The sequence below is a fragment of the Tyto alba genome, unplaced genomic scaffold (assembly GCF_018691265.1).
Source record: "Tyto alba isolate M040663 unplaced genomic scaffold, T.alba_DEE_v4.0 Super-Scaffold_1, whole genome shotgun sequence".
NCBI classification, from domain to species: domain Eukaryota; kingdom Metazoa; phylum Chordata; class Aves; order Strigiformes; family Tytonidae; genus Tyto; species Tyto alba.
In genome coordinates, this window is record NW_024881261.1 from 31,313,278 (window position 1) to 31,334,632 (window position 21,355).

The 21,355-nt window shown below is 41.8% G+C and overlaps 2 protein-coding genes across 11 annotated transcripts in view; one reads left to right on the forward strand and one right to left on the reverse strand.

Annotated features, from left to right (window-relative positions):
- The window catches only part of LDB3 (LIM domain binding 3), a 127,418-nt gene extending 117,163 nt beyond the window's left edge, over nucleotides 1-10,255 (reverse strand). For 9 of the 10 annotated variants that reach the window (XM_032994110.2, XM_032994107.2, XM_032994109.2 and 6 more), the window contains exons 1-2: nucleotides 8,834-8,948; nucleotides 2,207-2,332 (exon numbers count right to left, since the gene is read on the reverse strand). In XM_032994110.2, the coding sequence (XP_032850001.1) occupies nucleotides 2,207-2,299 (93 nt within the window). In that variant the 5' untranslated portion in view covers nucleotides 2,300-2,332; nucleotides 8,834-8,948. Of the gene's footprint in view, nucleotides 1-2,206; nucleotides 2,333-8,833; nucleotides 8,949-9,826 lie in introns of those variants that run through there. The other variant, XM_042794838.1, reaches the window with a different exon arrangement.
- The window catches only part of LOC122154850 (translation initiation factor IF-2-like), an 81,101-nt gene continuing 68,093 nt past the window's right edge, over nucleotides 8,348-21,355 (forward strand). The window contains exons 1-3 of the mRNA XM_042807533.1: nucleotides 8,348-8,443; nucleotides 8,527-9,565; nucleotides 18,082-18,209. Coding sequence (XP_042663467.1) covers nucleotides 8,348-8,443; nucleotides 8,527-9,565; nucleotides 18,082-18,089 — 1,143 coding nt within the window. The 3' untranslated portion in view covers nucleotides 18,090-18,209. The remainder of the gene's footprint in view (nucleotides 8,444-8,526; nucleotides 9,566-18,081; nucleotides 18,210-21,355) is intronic.

The following is a 21,355-nucleotide window of genomic DNA, read 5'->3' on the forward strand; positions in this document are numbered from 1 at the left end:
TGATCTGTTTAGAGATATATTTATGTGAAAGATGTAAAAGACAAAATAGACTTTAAGAATATTATCATCAAAAGTCATGTATTACACTGTGTTCCAATTAGAAAACATATCACAACCAGCAGGCATTCCTACTCCAGCGTGCCCCCTGAAAGAGGCTACGTTCATTTCTGCATACCTGCCTTTCCCCCCTAAGGCAGGCTACAAAATCCAATCCCATTCCAAAGCAACGCTCCCAACTAAAAACTGGGCCTCACTGGGAGAAAGTTCAAAACATTTAACAGTGCTTTCTGACACTTCTACTGCTGGAAATGCAGCCAGCTGTGTGAAGAGGTAATTCCTCTACACCTCTGGGAATCCAGCTATTACAGTTTCACTCCTGCTCATCATATGCTCTCAAAAACCCCATGAGAACCATGTAGCCTTTGGGCACAGTGAGTATACTTTAGGACATTATAATCTGAGACAATGGGTTCTTTGGGAAACAACTGTTCTTTCATTTCTGATTGTGTCATATACAGTGCAAGTGCCACAGCCACAGCCCATGACTGACAGCATCTAGGTACGACTGAATTACTTAAATAATCAACACCATACAGTGCAGGCTGCAAAGTGTCATGAAAATGCCTACAGAAATATGTAGGCAGCTCCCTGCACTTACCTTGGGTAGGATAAGGAAAGAAATACCAAAACTAATTACCATAGTAAAATTAGTATAAATTTATGAAGTGAGTTTATTTTTGTGGGCGGGGATTTTTTGGGGGTGTTTTTTGCTTGCTTTTAATAACTCTGACAGAACAGCCTTCTTTGCAGTTACTATGCCACTTCTACAAAAGGGGTTATGAGAAGCTTCTCTCATCATCATAGGACTAAGTATAAAGGTAAATGTGGCTCTGCCTTCAGAGAAAGGAATACTGTGCATAAGAATAATAAAGATCAAATAATGCAGAGCTTTACAGTATGAATATGAAATACCATAGTCAAGATTTCAGAAGCTTACTGATGACTTTCAATCATGATTGTTGCAGGGATATCAATTTGGTATTCACAACTTAACTGACTGTATTTTTCCATTATGAAAAAAAACAGTTTTCAAAGTAGTGTAGGTGGCTTTTTTTTTTTTTTTCCCCCTCAGTGGAGCAGACCTTTTGTTTGCATTCTATTTGTTTGTCTGATTAAATCATTCTGGTATTCCTTTTAAACACTGTTATGTAAGTAACCTCTCTTCTCATTGCACTGCAAAATAAGCCTTCTGCAGGTGATCTGGGGAGGAACCAAGATGTCTCTAATAGATCTGAACATTCTGGAACAGATTTGAGTGTCAGAAAGGAAAAAAAAAAAAAAAAAAAAAGGAAAGGAGATGGCTGAAAGAGGTAGTAGAAAGCAGGTTCCAAACCAGAAGTTACACAGAACTATCCAGTTTGGTAAGAGCAGAGCAGATAAGGGAAGTGCTTACAAATGTCAGGAAAACTATCCAGTGTTAAAAAGTTTTAAGAAACTGAGCTAACTCAGGTAATAAGAGCATTCCATTGCAGCACCTTAAAACATTGCTCAAAAAAAAAAAAAAAAAAAAAAGGATGGCTAGGAAACAAATGGACTAATCTGTAATTGACAGATACACCAGGTCATTAATTATTAAGTCACATGCTGTTTGTCAGCTGCAAATGGCAGGCTTCTGCATAACTTAAGACTGTATTTTAAGCACTATTGTCTCCTGCTTGACATGTCTAATTTTCATCCAATTATTGCTCCCCCCCAAAAAGAAAGGACATGTATCTCTATATTTGTCCAATTTTAACACCTAGACTTCACATATTTACAAGCAGTTACATGTTTATTTTCTAGAAATATAATTTTATATTCCCATTCATGGTTGTCCTACTCTCTCCCCCTCAAATAGAGAGCACCAGTGAGGCCCCTATCAGAAGAAAGAGACAATGCTGTACAAAATAGAACTGGAAGCTTATTTAAAAGAGACAGTGTCAACATTCTTAAAAGTACAAAAACCAGAACTGTCTTCCTGAGGCACCATCAATGCCAGGTTGTATCCTGAACTGGTGGATTTAAAGTTCACACTATATTCTCTCTTTATTCAGACCCAGCTGCAAAGATCTGCTATTTTTCTAGGACAGGTCAGAGTGTAAATATGAGTAGTTCACTGATATTTTCCAACCTAAACAATCTCAACAAAGGTTTTTTGCTCACTTACTCTGGAGATGGTCAAGGGCATGTTGAAGTCCTTGCCCCCTTGCAGTCGAAAACCCCATGGTCCAGGTCCATTCAGAGTCACGCTGTAAGCCATTTTGTACCTCTTTCACAAGGCAACAACAAGGCACTGCAGAACAGAAAGATGGGGTAGACAGAGAAAGTGTGAAAAAACAGACTAAGAAAAGGGAAGAGTTTTATATAACAAAAGTAATTCTCTTTCTGCCTTGCCTGTTCAGCCGTGCTCTGATATCACCTAAGAATAGATGGGAGCTATAATGCAGATGCTGATATCCCAGCTGAGTAGGGCCCATAAAAGGTTTGTAACCAGATATCTACTATGCAAAGACTTCATGACTCAGAGGTCTAATATAGCCCCCAGGGAAGGGGACAGATCTTTCTAGGCTTCTCAAACCCCTTTTCATGTGTGGTTATTTTATGGGCAAAACATATTTTGTAATAAAACAAGCAAACAAAATCCCATGCTGAAATCTCAAACACCCACATATCTTTACTGACCTGTTAACAACTACATAGCCATTTGTAACTTGTGTTTCAGAACATATGGTTATTGCACCATGATATATAATGTACTGCAAACTAATTTACATAGATCTTTCAGTTATCATAGATCTTTTACAGTTTTACAGAGATCTTTCCGTATGTAGCAGGAAAGGCACCAAAACAGAGTGTTTACCTTCTTTTGCACTTGTTTGTTAAACAAAAACAAAATATATATATATACTACATGCATTTGGCATCACACAGTAACAACCACAACTTCATGTTTGGCTCTTGGTTCCATAGCCCTTGCTTTCTCAAGGGAAAATTAAAATTTATTCTCTTTGAATGAAGAAGGAGGCATTATGGTTTATCTCTAATCAGCATTTAATTTCTATGGCAAAAGCATAATTTCACTACACATCTGTCTCATTTTTTTAATGCAAGTCTTCTAAAGGTATGACATTTAAGTGGAAGACTAAGAATATAAATAGCTAGCTAACCACATCCTTAATTCATTCATTGATTTTTCATATTTTATATTCCAGTTGTTAGGTGTTCCATAAAACTTAATAACCCTTGCTCAGTAATCCTGGGTAGCATTTCTGCCTTAGATTGGTAATAGCTAAAATATAGAGAACATGGGAAGGGGAAAAGCTGTTGGCAGAACTACAGTTATAAACAAAAAGCTTCTGCTCTCAGGGTAAAGTTACAAACATTAAATACCGCTCACCCCTTTTGAGTCATTAATATGAGCAGGACCTCCACAACCGTTCTCCTGTATCTCTACAGCATCCCTGGTTTTACCCTACAGTTAAAAAGCAATTCCCATTATGTTAAGTGGGAAAAAAAAAGCATGGGTTCTGCTCTGATAATCAAAAAGACAACCAAAACCACATAATGCACTAGAGTGAGGCAGCTCAGTTTAGAGATTGGTAATAGGTCACTCTGCCCATACACCTACCTTAAAACACGATAAAGAAACTGATGGTGAAATGGCAGAGAAAAAACATTACCAGGGCCTCAGTCTTCATCTAAGGAGATGGTCAATAATTTTTCAAAACCATAAGGCAATATAAATGATTGTTTAGTATTCACAGTGGCAGAAAAGCTATTTGTACAAGGGAATAATTAAGCTCTGCATAGACACTAGACTAAACTACATAGCCACATTTTTTAGTCAGAGGTCCAAATTAAACCACAGCAATTCACATGGATTTGAATGACAGTTCCACTAAGCCAGCAGAACTGGCCAAAACCAAACAGCAAGACAGAGCTTAAAAAGAAAATGGGTTTCTGATGGCTCACAAATACCTCTGGGGCACATTTACATTAACAGCATTCATAACCTATCCTAAAGGAGCCCAGAACCAGTGATGTTTAGATGGTGACTCTGAGGGGAGACAAAACTGACTTGTTGCACTTCAGATGACAGTTTACCTAGTAGCTCTCTTTCTAAACACTGGTACTGGATTTATTTATTATTTCTTTTAAAAGGTCACATGCACACACAAAATATTGAAGGTAAATTCTCATTGCACTATTCCTCTCCTTTTCCTAGGAATTCACTGCTGTTTTGCAGTGCCCTTTCTTGCTCTGTTTCAAGGGTTTGGGAGATTGGAATAAAACCAGAAGATAAACATCGCAAGTCATTGCTTCACTAGTAAGACAGCAAAAAGCATTATAAAGAAGGTTCTGGTTTTATGGACTGTGAATTCTTTGCATGTTACCTTCTTATACCTAAATCTTCAGTCATTTGTGTAAAAAAAAAAAAAAGGGGGGTGGAGGGGAGGGGAGGGGGAAGCAAAACCCAGAACAGAACCCAACTGCACAGCAAGCTGAACAGAGCTAAGCATTAAGAAACAGATATGCTGTTTAATCAAACACTATGTGCTTCTATCCTACTTTCACACATGTAACATGTCATTTGCTTATCAGTTCAGCACATCTGAAAGGATCTGTGAGATCCTTCAGGCTGGGTGGTGTGCTAAGAAACTAGAGCGGTCATCTCATTAGGGACACTGTCATTTGAATGAAATGTTAAACTGAGGTCGCTTGTCCCTACTCCTTCGGTTTCTGTCTGTGTCTGCATGAATGTTCAGCACAGCTTGGCAGCTTTAGAAAGAAAGTTTAGAGGATATGCCAGTGTCTTGGCCAACATTCTCCTTCAATACAACAGCACCCACAGCTCTTTCATGTGTCTGCACTATCACTGCCAGGTGCATTTTGGAGTAAAAATATTCCACAGTTTTCTTCCTCCAGGCCTAAGACCTTTCCCTCCTATGTTTGTTTCCTCTCTGCCTGCCTGGAAAAGCTCAGTGCCTAATAATGAAGTGCAAACACTAAAGAAGCTCATGCTGCAGTCACAGCTTAATTTCCTGGTGACACTCTTAGCATAGGTCTCACTTGTCTTCTACAGACTTTTAATACAATCAGCCTCTAAATAAGAAAGCTGGTGATCTACCCAGATGACTATTTCAATCCTACCCGGTTTTCAAAGGTGAGACACACAGATGTTCTCACCATATCAAATATCTGGAGCAAACCCAGGAACTGGATTGGTGCAGCAGGTACAGTGCCACCACAATTATCAGCACAAACCTCAGCAAAACCTTTTGCGAAACTTGAGGATGAAATAAACTCTGTATGTAATAAACATTCCCCTTGTTTTTAGAAGATTGTGATCTTTAGATTAGGTTTGCTTTACGTAACTGCCTTTTAGACTGTTGCAAAAGTAATTTTATATTTGCTCAAATAATAGTATTTTGTTTCTCTTGGTAAGCCTTCTTCCCTACATTCTCCAGCTATGTCAAAATCTATGACTTGCTTACAGTTTCCTCCCTTTCGTCAGAAGCTATGCTGAGTCAGATGAGGTCACTGGTGTAGGGAGTGACATTTAAAGAAAAACAAAACAAAACAAAACAACATAGTCCAGGAGCAGGGTGACATTTTCGCTACAGATATCAAAACAGTGAATTGTGCAGAGCTCACCAGGTGCCCCCCAGAGCTGACTGATGGGAGCAGTTGTGAGGAAGCTGGATGGGTACCAGGTTCTGCAGCACCCGAGAGTGCTGCCACCTCCAGCAAGTGCCTCAGAGCCTGAGCAGAGCCGTCCCTCCACAGCTATGCCAGGGATGTTACACCAGCGGAAACAATTCGCATATGCTAGGAGACCACGTTGCATTACAGTGAACCGACTTTAGCAAAGCTACAACTGCATGCTTGGGAGTGCATAGCCATTGAGTGGATGAAATAAAAAACACTGGTGTCAATGCTAAATTAAGGTGGAAGGAAACAAGTAATGGAAATTCCAATTGTTCAAGTTGCTACTACTTCATTAAGCCAGCCACATTACTCATGGGCTGTATTTTAGCTGCAGTGGCAGACGTGCTCACAGAAGAGCCTTGAATTATTGTTACTGCAGCAACAGTGTATCATTTGTATCGTTAAGCATTGCAAAGTAGACTGCTTGAGAATTTGACTTCTGATCTACAATAGACTACCTATTTTTGGCATACAAAAAGACACATGAAAGGTCATGGTTTCAACAACCTTTCATGTTTTTCTTTAGGCAAGTGAAAGACTTGCCCTGCAAAGGAATAAACTATTTGTTCTTTGATAAAAAGGTCTTCAGCAAGCTGGATAGACATTCTTTTTTTTTTTTTTTTTTAAAAAAAAAAAAAAAAAAAAGAAGAAAAAGAGATAAAAATATTAGCTGCCTTTGTTTCAGTGTCTCTCACCCGAGGAAGTGGCAGTATTTAGAAAGCAGCACTCAGCTTTATGACAGACATGTTCTCTCTGTCTCACTGATTCCTTCCCTGGCCCCAGTAAGATTTTCTGCACTCTTTCTGCAGAGTGGAAAGGTGAGGAGAATGGATCGGGAGCATGTGAAGGAACTACTCACCTAGACACATACATGAAGAAAACCCAAGAGTCAAACCAGACGTCTGATACAGGTAATCCTAGAGTTTTCCAAAATTTTGAATGAACCCAATGCTAATTACATTCTACATGAAATAATGAGCAAACAACAGCTGTATTTGGAAACTGATCTTCATTGCAAGCCACGGGACAAAATAGCACATATTTACTATATATTGGCTAATCAGTGCTAAAGAACTTGAAATGGACACATTAGGGATGTAAAAGCTTTTTAGCTTTGAATTCCTACTTCGCCAATGTCAAACTTAATATAAAAGTAATTACCAAGAGCAAAACTTTTCCCCACAAGTTCACCATAAGTTCAGTATTGCTTCCAAAGGAAGACTATTCTACAATGCAAAAGAGCTCATTGCCATCTCCTTTCCTTTACTGCTGATCTCTGAAGTTGAGCTAATTCTACTTGTACTTCCATGACTTTCCTTCACCCATTTAACCAAAACCCTTTAATTTTCACAGAACTTTGTAACTCTCAGTTCCTCTTAGTCCTTTCATCAAGTTGTCCCCAGTCGTCTATTTTGATCTTTCTTAAGAAACTACATTTTCTATCACACTTGGCTTCACCAAATTTTGCTTTGTTGATACCTTTCTACTAAGGTGGTTTGTGGGTCCCAACAGAATATAGTATTGCTGAAGAAATATGCTAGAGCAGTATAATGATGGACTATTATCTCCCTTCTCTGTAATACAATGCCTTCAGAAACGCAGCTCTGACTGTTTTCTGTTTGGCTGTTTGCTGCTGCCAGTATCACCTTACTGATTAATCAAATTTGCTGTTTACCCTTCCCTCTAGATCCTTCACCATGACTACTTTCACCATTACAGAAAAATTACATTTCACACTTTTTCCCGTACAGGCTAGCCTTTTTTTCCCTGCCACAACCTCTTTTCACTACCACAAAAGACTGGGTATATACCGTAGTGTAGTCAGACTTGATCTGTAAAAGATTTGAAGGTTTTTGGTAACTATGTTAAACTGGAAACCCGTGGACAGACAGGCTACTGAGGGAAGGGAAGAAGGAAAGATATTCGTCCAGACTGTTCACAAAATCTTCTTTGCCTCTGTATTACAAAAAGACTTAAGTGTATGTTACCAGGTTCTCACCTTACCAGCATTTCATTCATTGTTTGTCAAGGCACCCACTAAGGCATGTAATGCTTAACACTTCTGTGGCACCTACCTTGCCAGGATATCAAATTTCTTTTTTTTAAGGTAAAGAACACCTAAACACCTATTGTTGTTACCATGTCCTTTTTACGTAAGTCGCCATAACGCTCAGGTTAGCAGCTTTAGGTCATAAAATGAGTCAACAGCAGCAATTGAATTAAAATGCAGGTCTCAGTTTCTAACATGTGTACTTGAACCAAAATGAGGAGGTTGCAAAATGCGTTGCCACTGTTTTTATCATTCTCCCCCAACTCCAGGCTGAAACCAGGAAAATTTATAGCAACCCTGTGACTACTGTAATTTGTGCCTTGCTGCAGGGGATCCTAATGTTGACTGTTTGGGTTTACAGGAGAAAATGGCAAAAGAAAAAAACAAACAAACCAATCAACCTGGAGACACACACACAAATGGCTGAGGTGGCTATGTGCAGGTCACTGTCAGCTCCACGCAGACCAGGGACTGAACTATGACACTGATGCCACAGGACCTCTGCGGCGGTGGCTTGCCTCCAGGGAGCCTGCGGTTTGGCACAGCGCAATGACCGTACAACAAGGCTTAAGACGAGGGATCCTGTGCCGTCGACGCGACTTGTTCATTGCACGGATTCCTCAAGGATCACCACACCACGCCGGTGTAGCGCTGCGCCCCGACGCGTGTGCCCGTGGGCAGAAGGATGCAAGAGCGCATCTGAAACTGGGCAGGCTCCCCAGGGTTAGATTTCAGCTAAACGACTCGGCTGCTCATCCCTGCCTTCCCAGGAAAGGCTTTCCCGGGTGACATTTTCCACCAGAGAAGCTCTTTACACCTGCGGGGAGACTTTTAAAGCGCGCTCGGCCAGAGCAGCGCCGGCGCTCTCCCTCCCGACCTCTGAACCGGAGGGCGCTGGCAGCCCGCTCTCCCCACGCACACGCGGGCCGGTGGAGGCTTGCGGGACTCGGACGGCCCCCACCACCCACGGCCCCACGCTGCGTGACGGGCGGAGCTCGTCCCCTCGCCCTGCCGCTCCTTCCCTCAGCGACCCACCTCGCCCACTCGCAGCAGGACCTCGAGGCGCGCCCCTGGGATCTCGAGGCCGAGCGGGAGCCCCACCGCCACCTCCGGCCACGCGCTGCTTTACCGTGTCGCACCGCAGCCGCCGGGGGGGGAAGGGGCGGGACACGCGTGGGACGGCTGCTCCGCCGCCGCCAAGCCCCCGAGCGGAACGGCGGGGGGAGGTCCCCGCCCCCGCGGGAGCCGCAGCTGCCCTCAGCGGGCGGCGCTTGCGGTCACACGCACCCACGGATATCACCATCCCCCCCCCCCCCCGCAAGGGGCGGAGAGGAGCCGAGAGGAGCGGGCGAGGCGGCAGCGCGACCAGCACCCTCCCACACACACTCCCGCGGCGAGGGAAGCACCGCGGCCGCCAAGGTGGAGCTTTTAAAGCGCCCGCGCCCCTTCCGGGCCGCTCGGCCACGCGTGGGCGTGGCGTGCCCTCGCTGAGGGGAGGCCGCTGCGCGCGGGCGGCCGCGAGGGGGCGCTGGGGGGGGGCGAGGAGGAGCGTGAGGGGATCCGCTGCCGCGGGCGGGCGCCGAGTGACCGGTAGGCGAGGGAACCGTTCTCTGCCGTGCCCGAACACTCTTAAACAGAAAAAAAAACCCAACCAAACCAAAAAAAAAAATCCGTTTTTGAACGGAAATCATCTCTCGGCCTCGGTGGCAGAGCAGGATGGTGACACAAAGCTGTGGGGAGCGGTTCGGCTGAGCGCTGGGGGAGCAGGTATCCGGGGGGAGCCGGGCGTCACGCGTCTGGGTGCCCTCAGGGCCGCGGCGAGGGAGCAAATGGCGGCGGCGGGGAGCGGGGAGGGCGGCGCCCGCCGGAGGGACCAGGAACGTTCTGGAAGGCGGCGGGGGCTGCCCCGGCTCGGCGGCACTCCCCGCAGCGGGCAGCGGCCGCCTCGGCTGCCGGCGGGAAGCCGGTGTCCTGCCCAAGCTCAGGAACGGCTCTTACGGCTGCAGCCTTCACACCCCGCGTACTCACCGCCGGCCCACGGGTGAAATCGCTGATTTCCCCTTAGGAAAAGTGGAAGTGAAGTTTTCTTCCTCCTCGCCCCCCGCAAGTGGTTCGCTGGTGTTGATAGGTAATGGCCATTTTCATAGAGTGGAAAAGTTAAAACGACAGCCCAAAAGGAGACGAAGGGTTTGGAAGACGATTTGCAAAAAAATACGTAATGAACAACGTAGTTGCCCACCGAAATTTAAGATGCTTGGCCTTGTGGTAACTTCATACAACTGCTGAGTTTTGTCCAGATCCAAGCTACCCACTACATACATCCCTCTAGTCAGCAGTGCGATGGGATGGGGTTTTTTTTCTTATGTTCCCGAAGTTATCTTCTAGAAATACAGCTGTTTTCTCAGTGCAACAGCCGAGCCACTGCGGTATGAGTTTGTTAGAAAAAAAAAAAAAAAAAAAAAAGCGCCTGTTCCTGCCGGCGGGGGCGGCGGGCGCGGGCGGCTCGCTGGGGCGGGGCCCGGTCAGCACCAGGGACAGGCGCCTGGCCCCGAGCGGGCGGGGCGGCGGCGCTCCGCGGGGCGCGCGGCGGGGCGGGGCGGGGCGGTGGGACCGCCGGGCCCCCGCGCGGGGCTGGGCGGCAGCGGCTGGCGGGAGCTGCGGGTTGGAAAGAGGCGCGGAAGGGCCTCACGGGCCGGGCGCGGGAATAGGGCCGGCAGCGGCAGCGGCAGCGCCGGAACGCACGGCGACCGCTGGGAGCGCTGCGGCAGCGCGGCTCCAGCCTACTTCGAAGGGCTGCGCTTGAGGTTTAGTCTTGCTCGTCTTACGGAACCGAAAGTCTCTTTATTCCACATCTGCACCGTGACTGCGATGCACGTTACGTGGGCTCTTTGGGTCCAATAGCACAGGGTGCACAGACCGGGCCGGGAAATCATGATCTAAATTATTTCCATGTTTGCCCAAAGTTCATATTCATATGGATTGTGACTTAATGGTAGTTGCAAAAATATTCCACTGACAAGTGGGCTTACATCCCCAAAGGAAACATTTTGCATCTTGTCAAGTGCCCGAATACACTGCTTTTCACGGAGCATTAAAGTTAACAATAATAACCACAGGACTATATGCAGTCTATACAAAAGGTTTGTCAGATCTAAGGCAACGTATAGATAGAGCAGATCAGTCTTAACATAGATTCTAAAAGCAAAATCCTTGCAACGTTTTTTTTCCCCCCCAAGTTACGTCAAAGCAGAAAATAATGCGATGGTTGCTGCAGAAGGAAGAAAATCAGTTTTACAGATCACTTACTTTTCAACAGCATATTAGATACTACTTTTTCCAAAATTCAGTCATAGCTAAAATTATACATCTCATTAGGGGAAAAAAGTGATTATACTGACAGCAGTATATTCAATTTGTTTTTTAATAAAGCAATTAGAAAATTGATTGTAAAATTATTGGTTGTGGCTACTGATGCCTCGAGCCGTGGAAATACCAAAGTATTTTTTAGAATTGCTTCTTATTACACAGTTATCAGAACTATGAACCACTGCTGTTAGATTAGTCTTGAGGCAGCAGTGAAATTGTATGATAATATGTAAGAAATTTACTCCAATCAATTTATTTAAACTTTGTGTATCTTTATTGACAAGTGGTGATGCTAACCAACTGATGATGATAGATACTTTAATATCTACCAATTAATGAAAATAAATGAAAAATTTGCAGGGTGTAACAGTGCAGCGAGGTGCTTTTCAACTGACTGAGTATTTCATCTTGAAGTTGGTATAACAAAAGGCCTAAATAGCTTTTCCTCTTCTGCCAGGAAGATTCAGAACTTCAATAGATATTTGATTTTTCAGCTTTGAATAACGCTTTTACCATGCTGTAAGCCTCCCTCTTGTGCAAGTTCATACCCTGTTTGCATCAAGGCTATTTGATTCTCTTTAGGAAGATTAAGTGGGAATAAATGAGGGCAGAATCTGATTTGACTTTCTGTGGCACATGGCTAGGTACGTCTGTGTGCTCTGCACTAATTTCATTATATGCTGTATCATTTAAAACCCTCCTCAAACTCTCAGTAGTGTGTTTAAGGGGTAAGAGTTTTGATTGTCAGAGGCTTTTTGCAGTGGGATCTGTGTTAATGAATATCGGCATGAAAATACATGCTTTGTTATCCTTGGAGTTGGCTGTGGCAGCTCTTTGTCATCCTTTGAGTTGCTCATCTGCTCTGCTGTCTCTTCGAAGCCCTCTTTAAATAACAAAAGCTGCAAAAGGACCACAAGTAGTTCTGCAGATGAGCAAGCCTTGTAAAGTGTCATAATTGATGACTTAGGCTGGAAAACGTGATCCAGGTGGAGGGAAATTATGTTTATTTTATTATGAACAGGGTGATGATCTGTCATATTATTCCATTCCACATGTGATAGAAAAAGTATATAGATTTAAGGGCATTCAACCCTTACAAGGCCTTTAGCAATCTGATTTTCTGCTCCCCGGTAAAGACATCAGCAAGGATGACCGCAAATTGGCCCATAATCCTGGTCTGATAAATTACAGATCAGTTTTGCTTCAGAATTTGTTTTTCTTTGAAACAGGGTACAATTCTCTAGCTTGTGTGTTGCTCACTAAGTTACTCAGGGCCAGGGAATTTGGAAGTATGTGAGCCCTACCTGCTCAGCATTCTCTAAAAAAGCCTACAAACTTGTTCCCAGAAACTTGTGCCTGTCTTTTGTAGGGATAAAAGCCTCTGTCCTCTTTTTCTAGCAAGCACTAGTTACAGTTTCAAACTTGCATTTTAAGTAATGTTTCAAAAATACATTGCTGAACTACAAGTGGCCTTGGAAGAGTTCTGTGAAACACCTTCAGGATCACCACCTAGTACAAGAAGCTGAAGTCTGAGACTACTCTGGCCAGGCCACCCTGTGCAAACAATCCTATTTGCTTTCTGGAAAGTAGCTTGCTGGTGGATTTAGCTGTCCATTTTCCCTTCTGACTCACTCAGTGTTACTTGCTTTTGACCCATGAGTTTCATTCAAGCCTGGGCAATTTCCTTTCTTGGGAAATTCGGTTAGTTCTGTCAAAGACTAATTCTGGGTTTTCCGCAAGTCTTTCTCCAAGTCATTTTTCTTCTAATCTCCCTAACTGTTGCATTACCTGATAATCTTCAGATCAGTCACAGAAATATTGTTTTCCTTGTAAACAAGCCCCTCATTTTTCATAAATTTCTGCAATATGGTTTCATTAGGGTTATGAGACATTTTAGTAAGCTGTCTGTACAGTTTAGTTGCAGTAAGTGTAAACTGAAGGTACAACCATCAGAGGTGGGAACATCAAAGAATGGTTGCCTCCCAACAAGGCTGGCCTTCTCAGCTACTGAGGAGTTCCTCAGCAATGATGGTGTTAGGAAAACCAAAACCAGCATGTAAAGTAAATACACTGCAGCACAAGATATGGATGTGCTTTCTCCTGGGATAATGCTTCTCATGTCTGATCTCATTCCCTGCCCAGCTGAAGGGGATACAGTGCCAAATTCAGAAATAAGCTAGTGATGACTGTGGCTTTCTGGGAGCTTCTACTTGATTACAACCAATAACAAGACATTACCTTTGGGTTTGGTGGGCTGTGTAGGTGTTATTTCTCTATGGTGACTTTGATGCGACTGTTCAGACAGAAGTGCTAACTTTTACAGGAGTGCAGACATGGGGTTCATTTGCACTGTCATTTACCCAAACTGTAACAGCTCCAGTAAATGAGGCCTTTCCAGCTGTGGTTGCTCATTGCTTAGCAGTTCTGACTTTCACTGTCCTTTGCACATGCTATGTAAGGGGGCAGGAGATTCAGTGGTCTGTTCCTTCTGTCCTTAGCGAACGAATGAGTAATTCGCAAAACAATTCACAATTTTCACTTCTCTCTGGTAAAAGACTGGAAGGAATTTCTTTAAAATTAGGACTATAGATATGTCCAGTTAAGAGTCTGATTCATGTAGGATTGTAGCTTTATTTCTGGCATTGGTAAAAAAAGCTGCCAAAGGAATCTAATATTTTGGATCTTCAAAAATACTTTTTTTTTTTTTTTCTCTCCAGAAATTTTACATAAATTCTTAGGAAAATGTAGCAAGCACAGCTCAGATGAGAATCATATTTTTAGAGTGACTCTACTTTGGTGATTTTACCCTTGTAAGACAGAGATTCGTCATTCCCATTTTCAGTCCTATTTTAGCAGTTTTGCAAAGTTCCTAACATTGTCCACATACAAGAGCAAACAAACAAGCAAACAAAACAATCAAAATGTCAAGCTGTTACATAGAGTTCGATAAACCATTGTGAATTGCTGCTCTAGAGTTTTGCTCAAACATAAAAAAGCAAGCTGTTCAAGTGGTAACCTCCTTGGACTGTTCCTGTCATTTCCCTGAGCTACCTTATTAGCATAACATTCCTAGTAGAGGGTAAAAACAGAGTTATGGCAGTAGGTAATTCAAGATGGACTGTCAGCAGGATGAACCCCAGCAATGCAGCTTGACTCATAACCCAGGCTGCTTTCATACTTGAGGCCAATCCAGCCTCAAAATGTCAGTGGTGACTACAAAATGTCCACAAATCTTGTGCTCTGATTTTAGGCAGAAGAAAAGCTGGAATTCTCTTTAAGTTTAAACTTGATCTATTTCCAGTTAGTTTATCTAGCTAAATGTTGGCCTCTTAATTCTAGCTCACTGTTCAATTTTAAGTATTCAGTTGTAAATGCATGCTATTTGTATGAAGGGAAAGGTGAATCTCTTCCCACCTGTTTCACTCTATCAGTTGAAGAATGATTAATCAACTGCATCTTTCTTCAAACAGGCACTGCTAATCCTCTGCTTGAGTACGGGGAAAAGGTTACGGTTTGCAGCCTTTATGCAAAACCTTCCTACTTTTGCCTTGCAGCACCCCAAGAGTGAACAACATGCCCATTTACAGATAAACTTAGGCACTGCAGTAAATTGAATTTTCAAGGTCACAGAGGGAGATAATGCCATATTCTGGCTCAGAATTGATTATCTTTGATACTTACCACAAAGTATCATCAGCTGAGTATCAGTCTTGTTCAGTTTCATTACTTGGTGCCTTGATCTGATGATTTGTTCACTTGAGCCTATTGATTTATTGAAACAATTTTAATTGTGATATCTGAAGATCAGGATCAACTTCGCTGAGAAAACTGTGAGCCAGTTGGATTTTCCAAACAAGAGCTTAACGCAAGCACCCCTTGTGCACTAAAAAATTGTGTGAGCACTAAAATATACATTCCCAGAGCCTTTTAAAAGAGGTATTTACAAAGGGATATATGACCTCTGGGTTATCCAAATGAAGAAAGACTGCCCAGCTCACCTACTTTAACAAGCAGAATTAACAAATACCTTGCTCTGCTGCTGATACATTCACTGCATCAAGCAGTGAAGGAGGAGCAAAATGACCCACACTTTTCTGACAATTTTTCATTTAACTGTAAATAGAACATGGGAACTGGCTCAATGGCTTTTCTCATAGTGGAATGCTTTGGCCCCTTCGTAGCTGCAGGTAAAGATAATGATTTTAGAATAAGCTTGTTGGCCACTGGAGAATGACTGCGGGTATATGTTTTTTAAAAAAAGGTTAGCATGTTGGTGCCCCACCTTTCAACACCCCACAGATTTGTTCCTGGCCCTTCAAGCATAAAGTCAATTTGTTTAACACTACCACCTCAACAGATAAACTGTAGTAACCTGTTATTGTAGCAGTATGTCTGTTAAAAGGGAAATAGAACAAACTAAATGGAAATATAGCACAACAGCTTTCAATTAATACATTTATGCTAGCAGTCTGTTCTGCCAGTTACATAAATCTACACAAAAGAATATAAGCAAAAGCAAACATTTGCTACTCAACATAAGTTAGGAGACTGTAGCCAAATGCTCCAACAAAATACAATGACAGAACTGCTTCAGGTGAGGGCTTGGCTATTTAATAACAATTTAACAAAAGTCATCTGATTTCATTCACACATTCTTCCATTCCTTTCTTAGTGTTTTCAGTTGTGCTGGGGATAAGGGAGGAACTGAACTCGAAGCAGGAAAGGCAGTGTGCTAGCTGAATTAGCTTGATTCTCCCAAGTGGTCGTTTTTTTCCTATTTGGAAGGTGTGTAGGAAGATGGTTTCTCAGTTGAGAGGAAGAAAGATCAGGAATGTTTTGATGGTCAGATGCAAAATGTATGACTCATGTAAGATGGGAACTGACAAATTGGATATGTAATTTGCACTTGCACGTTATTTTCATGCAGTAAGCAGAATGAAGGAATGGGAGAAAAAGGCATGTGATATCAAAAAAGTGTTCTTGATGACCTCTGTTCAATCACAATAAGTAAACAAATTAAATTAGTATGTAGCTTTATTGGCAATTTCAATAATAAAAAGTTTGTTTAGGGTCAGCCAAGCTTTCCAACTGAATTTCAGTGGCCTAGGGGAGGACAAGTGGGATACAAATTCAGGACCCTATTATATGAGTAACCTGTTTCAATTCTCCCATGTCTAAAGGAATGCACGAGTTAACAAGAACAGAGCTCCCATATATTCAACAAGAATGTCTTATTCCTTAATCCATTTACCTTATTTTGTTCCTCAACCCTTTACATGTTGGATATCAGTTGTAGAGGGACTGGAATGAAAGTTCCCATTAAATGTGTGGTCTGTGGTGAGCTTTTTTCTTTCAGTGTGATCTTTCAAATTGAGATAAAATAAAATAGCAGTCAAATCATAACTGAAGTAAAATAATTCTGCTGGAACCAATGTTTCTTAAGTAGAACCAAGCCACTAGCGCTTGGAGGGAGGCAGCAGAGGAAGACAAGTGCCTACAAGTCAGTCATATGTTGAAAGAGAAACATTATGGTGTCGTCCTGACTTCTGAAATCAGCCAATATTTTGAGTATAATTTGTACTGAATACGTAATAGATGGGCCTGTGGCATTAATACTTAGGCTGGGACTTTCAAAGAGTTTCAGTTGCTGAAGTTCAGTTGAATATCCTTTTCACAGGCAGGATCCTTTCTTAAATCTCTGTCTCTGGTCCTGAGAGATCCAAAACTGAGGAAGAAATACTAGTATTGTGAAAATCTTAAGCAAGTAATCACTAAGACACAAAGTGCTTAGTAGGTAATGTTGCTTTATCGCCATGGGACATTTTGGTTTGGTTTAGCATTTTTAACTGACAAATTCAGAACAGATTTGAGATCCCTGTGAAGTAGTTTAACTGCCATGATTTTCTGTTCAGAGAATCCTCCTTAAATAGTGGATGAGAAATTACATCTCTCTGAAACCCAGTTTTCATCAGGATCCACCTCATGTGGCTGAATCATTATGCCATAAGTCCTTACTGGTATCATGCCATTCCTACCTGTATGGCTGTACTGGTAAGGCATGTGGCCCTAGCCATCTTTTGGCAAAAGAAATGCACTGATCTCATCTAAACTCCAAATCCTAGGTTTCTCAGAAATGGCTTGCAATTGTGTTGGACAGTCATCTGTGTTATTTTGAAAACTACTGCAGTAATTTTATTTTTAAAAACTGGAATTCAGGCAGCTCACACTATTGCCATGTTCCTGACCTGTTCTAATAGGCAATTGCCTTTGTGCTGTGACCCAGTAAAAGTGGAGCAGGTTGAGCTGTGATGGGGATTCTATTTCAGGAAACAGCACAATGAGGGGAAGCTGCAAGATGTAGTGCTCTAATGCATATGCTGTGGCCTCCTTTGCCCTGTCTCTGGATTTGGTATGGTCTGGCTCCTACACATGAGAAAAAGTCAAGGAGGGTTGAGTCTGTGAAAGAAGCAAGGAGAAATCTGACACAAGATGGTAACTGTAAGTTCATTTTCTGATAGTGGCCCACAACGGGAAAGAGAAGAGGCAAGTTTCAAATGAAGTTGCTGTGTTTTGCAACACTTCAGGATTCCCTAGCTTATTTACTGTCAGTCACTTTATTTTGATGCGATGCTAGTGGGGTATCCTGAATTGTGCTTTCTTTTTTGCTTCCTTTTCCTTTGGCCATCCCATACCATGACAATTTGGGGTAAAGCAAGAATTAAAAAGGGTGTGATTTGTTGAAATGGAGTTTCACATAATGTTTCATGGAGTTTTCATGGTTTTAATTCCTCCAGTAAAAATAAATGATCTCCACAGTACCCAAAGAGAATAGTTTTTATTGCATGAAACTTATTTCTCATCTCACTCAACATAATGATCCAGGACCTGAAAGGTGGGTGTGTTTTTTTCTTTTTCAGAGGAATGATTTTCAGAAGGAATCTATGCAGTGAATATGGCCAACCACTGAGCTGCCTGATTCTACTACTTCAACTCTGTCCTTCATCAGATTAAGTTTTCTTCTTACTTCACTGAGCAGCAACAGCAAGTGAGTTTTAACCAGTGCATCTGGAAAAGAGCACTTCAAATAAGATGTATCAATACACATTAAGGGTTCTGCCATGTGATTCTGTTACTCAGAGACTTCAGCTAAGGACAGCAGCATCAAAAGGATTCATATTTTTAAATAACAGTTGGAGGATTATTATAAACCCAGAGTCCATCTGTTTACTTGCTAAGGTGGAAGCATACATGGTTTCTTTAACAGTCAGGAGGGGCCTGTGTTTAATTAATGCTGGCTTTGGCACCTGAGGGCATTAGGGACTGCTTGGAAAGGGATACTAAAAGTGTGATCCAGTGAGAACTAGAAGATGGTGATACTGCTGGGAGGGCTTGAAAGCTGGACTGCTCCGGGACTGTCTCTGGGCTAAGTGACAAGGAATGCTTGACCACAGGATCTGCCTGGTACAAAGGAGTGGAGATCTGGGCTGAGGGGAACTCAAGGGATCAGGGTTACAAAGAGAAGTGAAGTGAGAAATAGCTATTTCATGCCAGGTCCTTGGAAAGGGTGAGCAAAGGCCTGTCCTCTGGCCCTGTGGATTAACTAGCAAAGACTTGACTGGTCACTCGTTGCTGAGTAGGGAAAATGAGAAGCATCTTTAGGAGATGTGGGATGAGCTCAGCAGGCTCTCTGGAGTCTTCACAACAGGATGAAGGTGAGCAGTGGCACTGAGAAAGAACTTCTAAATTCTGATCTGAAACTGTTGGTTAAAAAAGAGAAAAACAATTTTTGTTGTTTTGTTTTTAAACCTGTTTTTCTTATTCTCCTCTTTATTTTAAGTGAACTTGCATAGCATGTCTAATATAGACAAATAAGGGGAGCGGTATTACCCAAGCCGTTGAGGTGTGTTCTATTCTCTGGTTATGTGTTTACAATGATGACCAGTCTAGTGCACATTAATACTACCTGGAGTCTGATGGAGAACTGATTTACTTGAAGTCATGGCTTGGGCACTGGGCAGTTACCTTAGAGAACCCAGCACTCTGTGATAATATCCACATGCTCCAGACACTAGAAATGCTTCTGTAAGTTTTTAAGAACATAGTCTTATTCATTCCTTCCTTTTATGTCTGAGCCTCACTGTATTCTTAACACTTGCTGGAGTTCAAACTTTGAGGAATTGCACTACTTTAAATGCTTTGACATTAATGGAGGCATGAAAGTGGAAGTTGGCCTTGAAAAGGGTAGTTCATATCTGGACAGGACAGAAACAACTATCTGATGTTCAGAGCACGCTGCACTGTACAGTTTTCTCTGATTTTCATTTTAGGCAATATCCAGGGAAGGTTGTGAAAATCTTCGTTTGATTTTGTAGTGCTTCATCCTGTTAATGTTGCCCTTGTTTCCTGGATGACACTGCTGGTCAATGACTCCTTTCTTCCATTGACAATTTTTGCCCCATTAATAGAGCAGAAAACCCTAGAAATGATTCTGCTGTCTGTTTGACTTCACTGACTTCAAGGGATGAACCTTACCTATGGAGACCTCAGCCTTCTTTCAAGGATCCCTCTCTTAAATCATCTCCTGTTAATTAGTTGTTTCTCCTGTATATCTGTTTCAGCATCCTCTCTACAGGTAGTTTTCCTTTCTGCTTATGTACCATGGAGCAAAATTTGATGCAGCGATTTTTAATATTCAGCTTCTTCAAGGGAATACATTTTTACGTATCAGGCTCTGTGATCGAAGAATGTACACAATTGCATGGTACATATTTTCATTAGTTCTAAAATGCTTGATTCTACTTGATTCATGTTACAAAGTAAAATATACCTGTAAATGATAACTGAAATCAGCATGATGGGCATCTGTATATTATTTCTGTTGAATAACTCCTATTGAGAAAATGAATTACTATGCATCCCTTATCAACTTCAGTAACAATCTTTGACTTTCATATGTAATAGTATAGTTTAGACTTTTTGATAACCATACAGTAAAGAAAGAAAATGTGAGCAGTGGAGAAAGAAATTATATTTCCAGTTGTGAATTGGAACAAACTACAAAAGCAAGTTGAGGGTAACCTCATGATGATGAAGAGCATATTATCTCTATTTAACAGGTAGAAATACTGAGATATGAGAAGATTAAGTAATTTCCCAAGGTCACACAGAAAACATGGGGAAAAAAAATAGAATCTTGAACTTCCGATTCTAACTTCTGTGCATTTTCTCAGGTCCTTCCTCCTCTTTGTAAGGGTTTGCTATACCAAAGTGCTTACTGCTTTCTACATCAAATCACAGTAGGCCTAATAACAATATGGTTTGCAGCCCAGCTCATATATCAGTATTAACATTAGCTTTAAAAATGTGAAATTTAGGAGATTTATTAATGTACATTTATATGGAGTTAACAGCAAATACTAGTCTAGGAAAATAGTTTTTAAACTCACTATCTTTCAGTACCAAACTAACATACTCTTAACTCTTTCATTTAAACTGTGTGTCCTGAGGAGTTGTGTAAATGTTTCTGAACATAATTAACTTTAAGCATCTGAAAAACATTATAAAAATCAATTATACTAATCCAAAGGGTGCATCTGGGCATGTGTAATACATTTTTAAAGTACTGGAGCTTTTGAAGGAACTGCTGTTATATTAGAGGTACAGTCACTTTCTGTGTGACCCTTCGGGCATGGCACTGTGTGGAAGGGCATGGATTTTCCATTCTACTTTTCCAGTCAGTGGAAAACATATAGCAATTGTAAGCATGCCTGTAAGTGTCTGACAGCCTATTGAGGAAATGTCCTTTATCAAACTTTACATGAGAGAGCTTGTGTCCAACAATGTAGTCTCAGATTTTTGTGTCTATTTCTGAACCATCTTCTTGTACAGTTGTGGAAGTTGCAGTGAACTCTAAAAGTTCAGGGAAAATAATAAAGCCTTTGTTTACATCATGGGTAAAACATGTCTTGTAAAAGTTCCCCTTAGCAAGTTTTTTACATATTTCTTATCTTCATTTTTTAGTGACTGAAGCTAATTATTCATAACAAGGTAGAATGCTGAAATTGGATGATAATACTGAGAGCAGATTCTTTGCAGGGAGAAACAAACACAGATTCATATAATGCAACAGATACTGCAACTGTGTTATCGTAAAATTTCTCATTACTAATGTAGGAGATAACTATCTCCAGG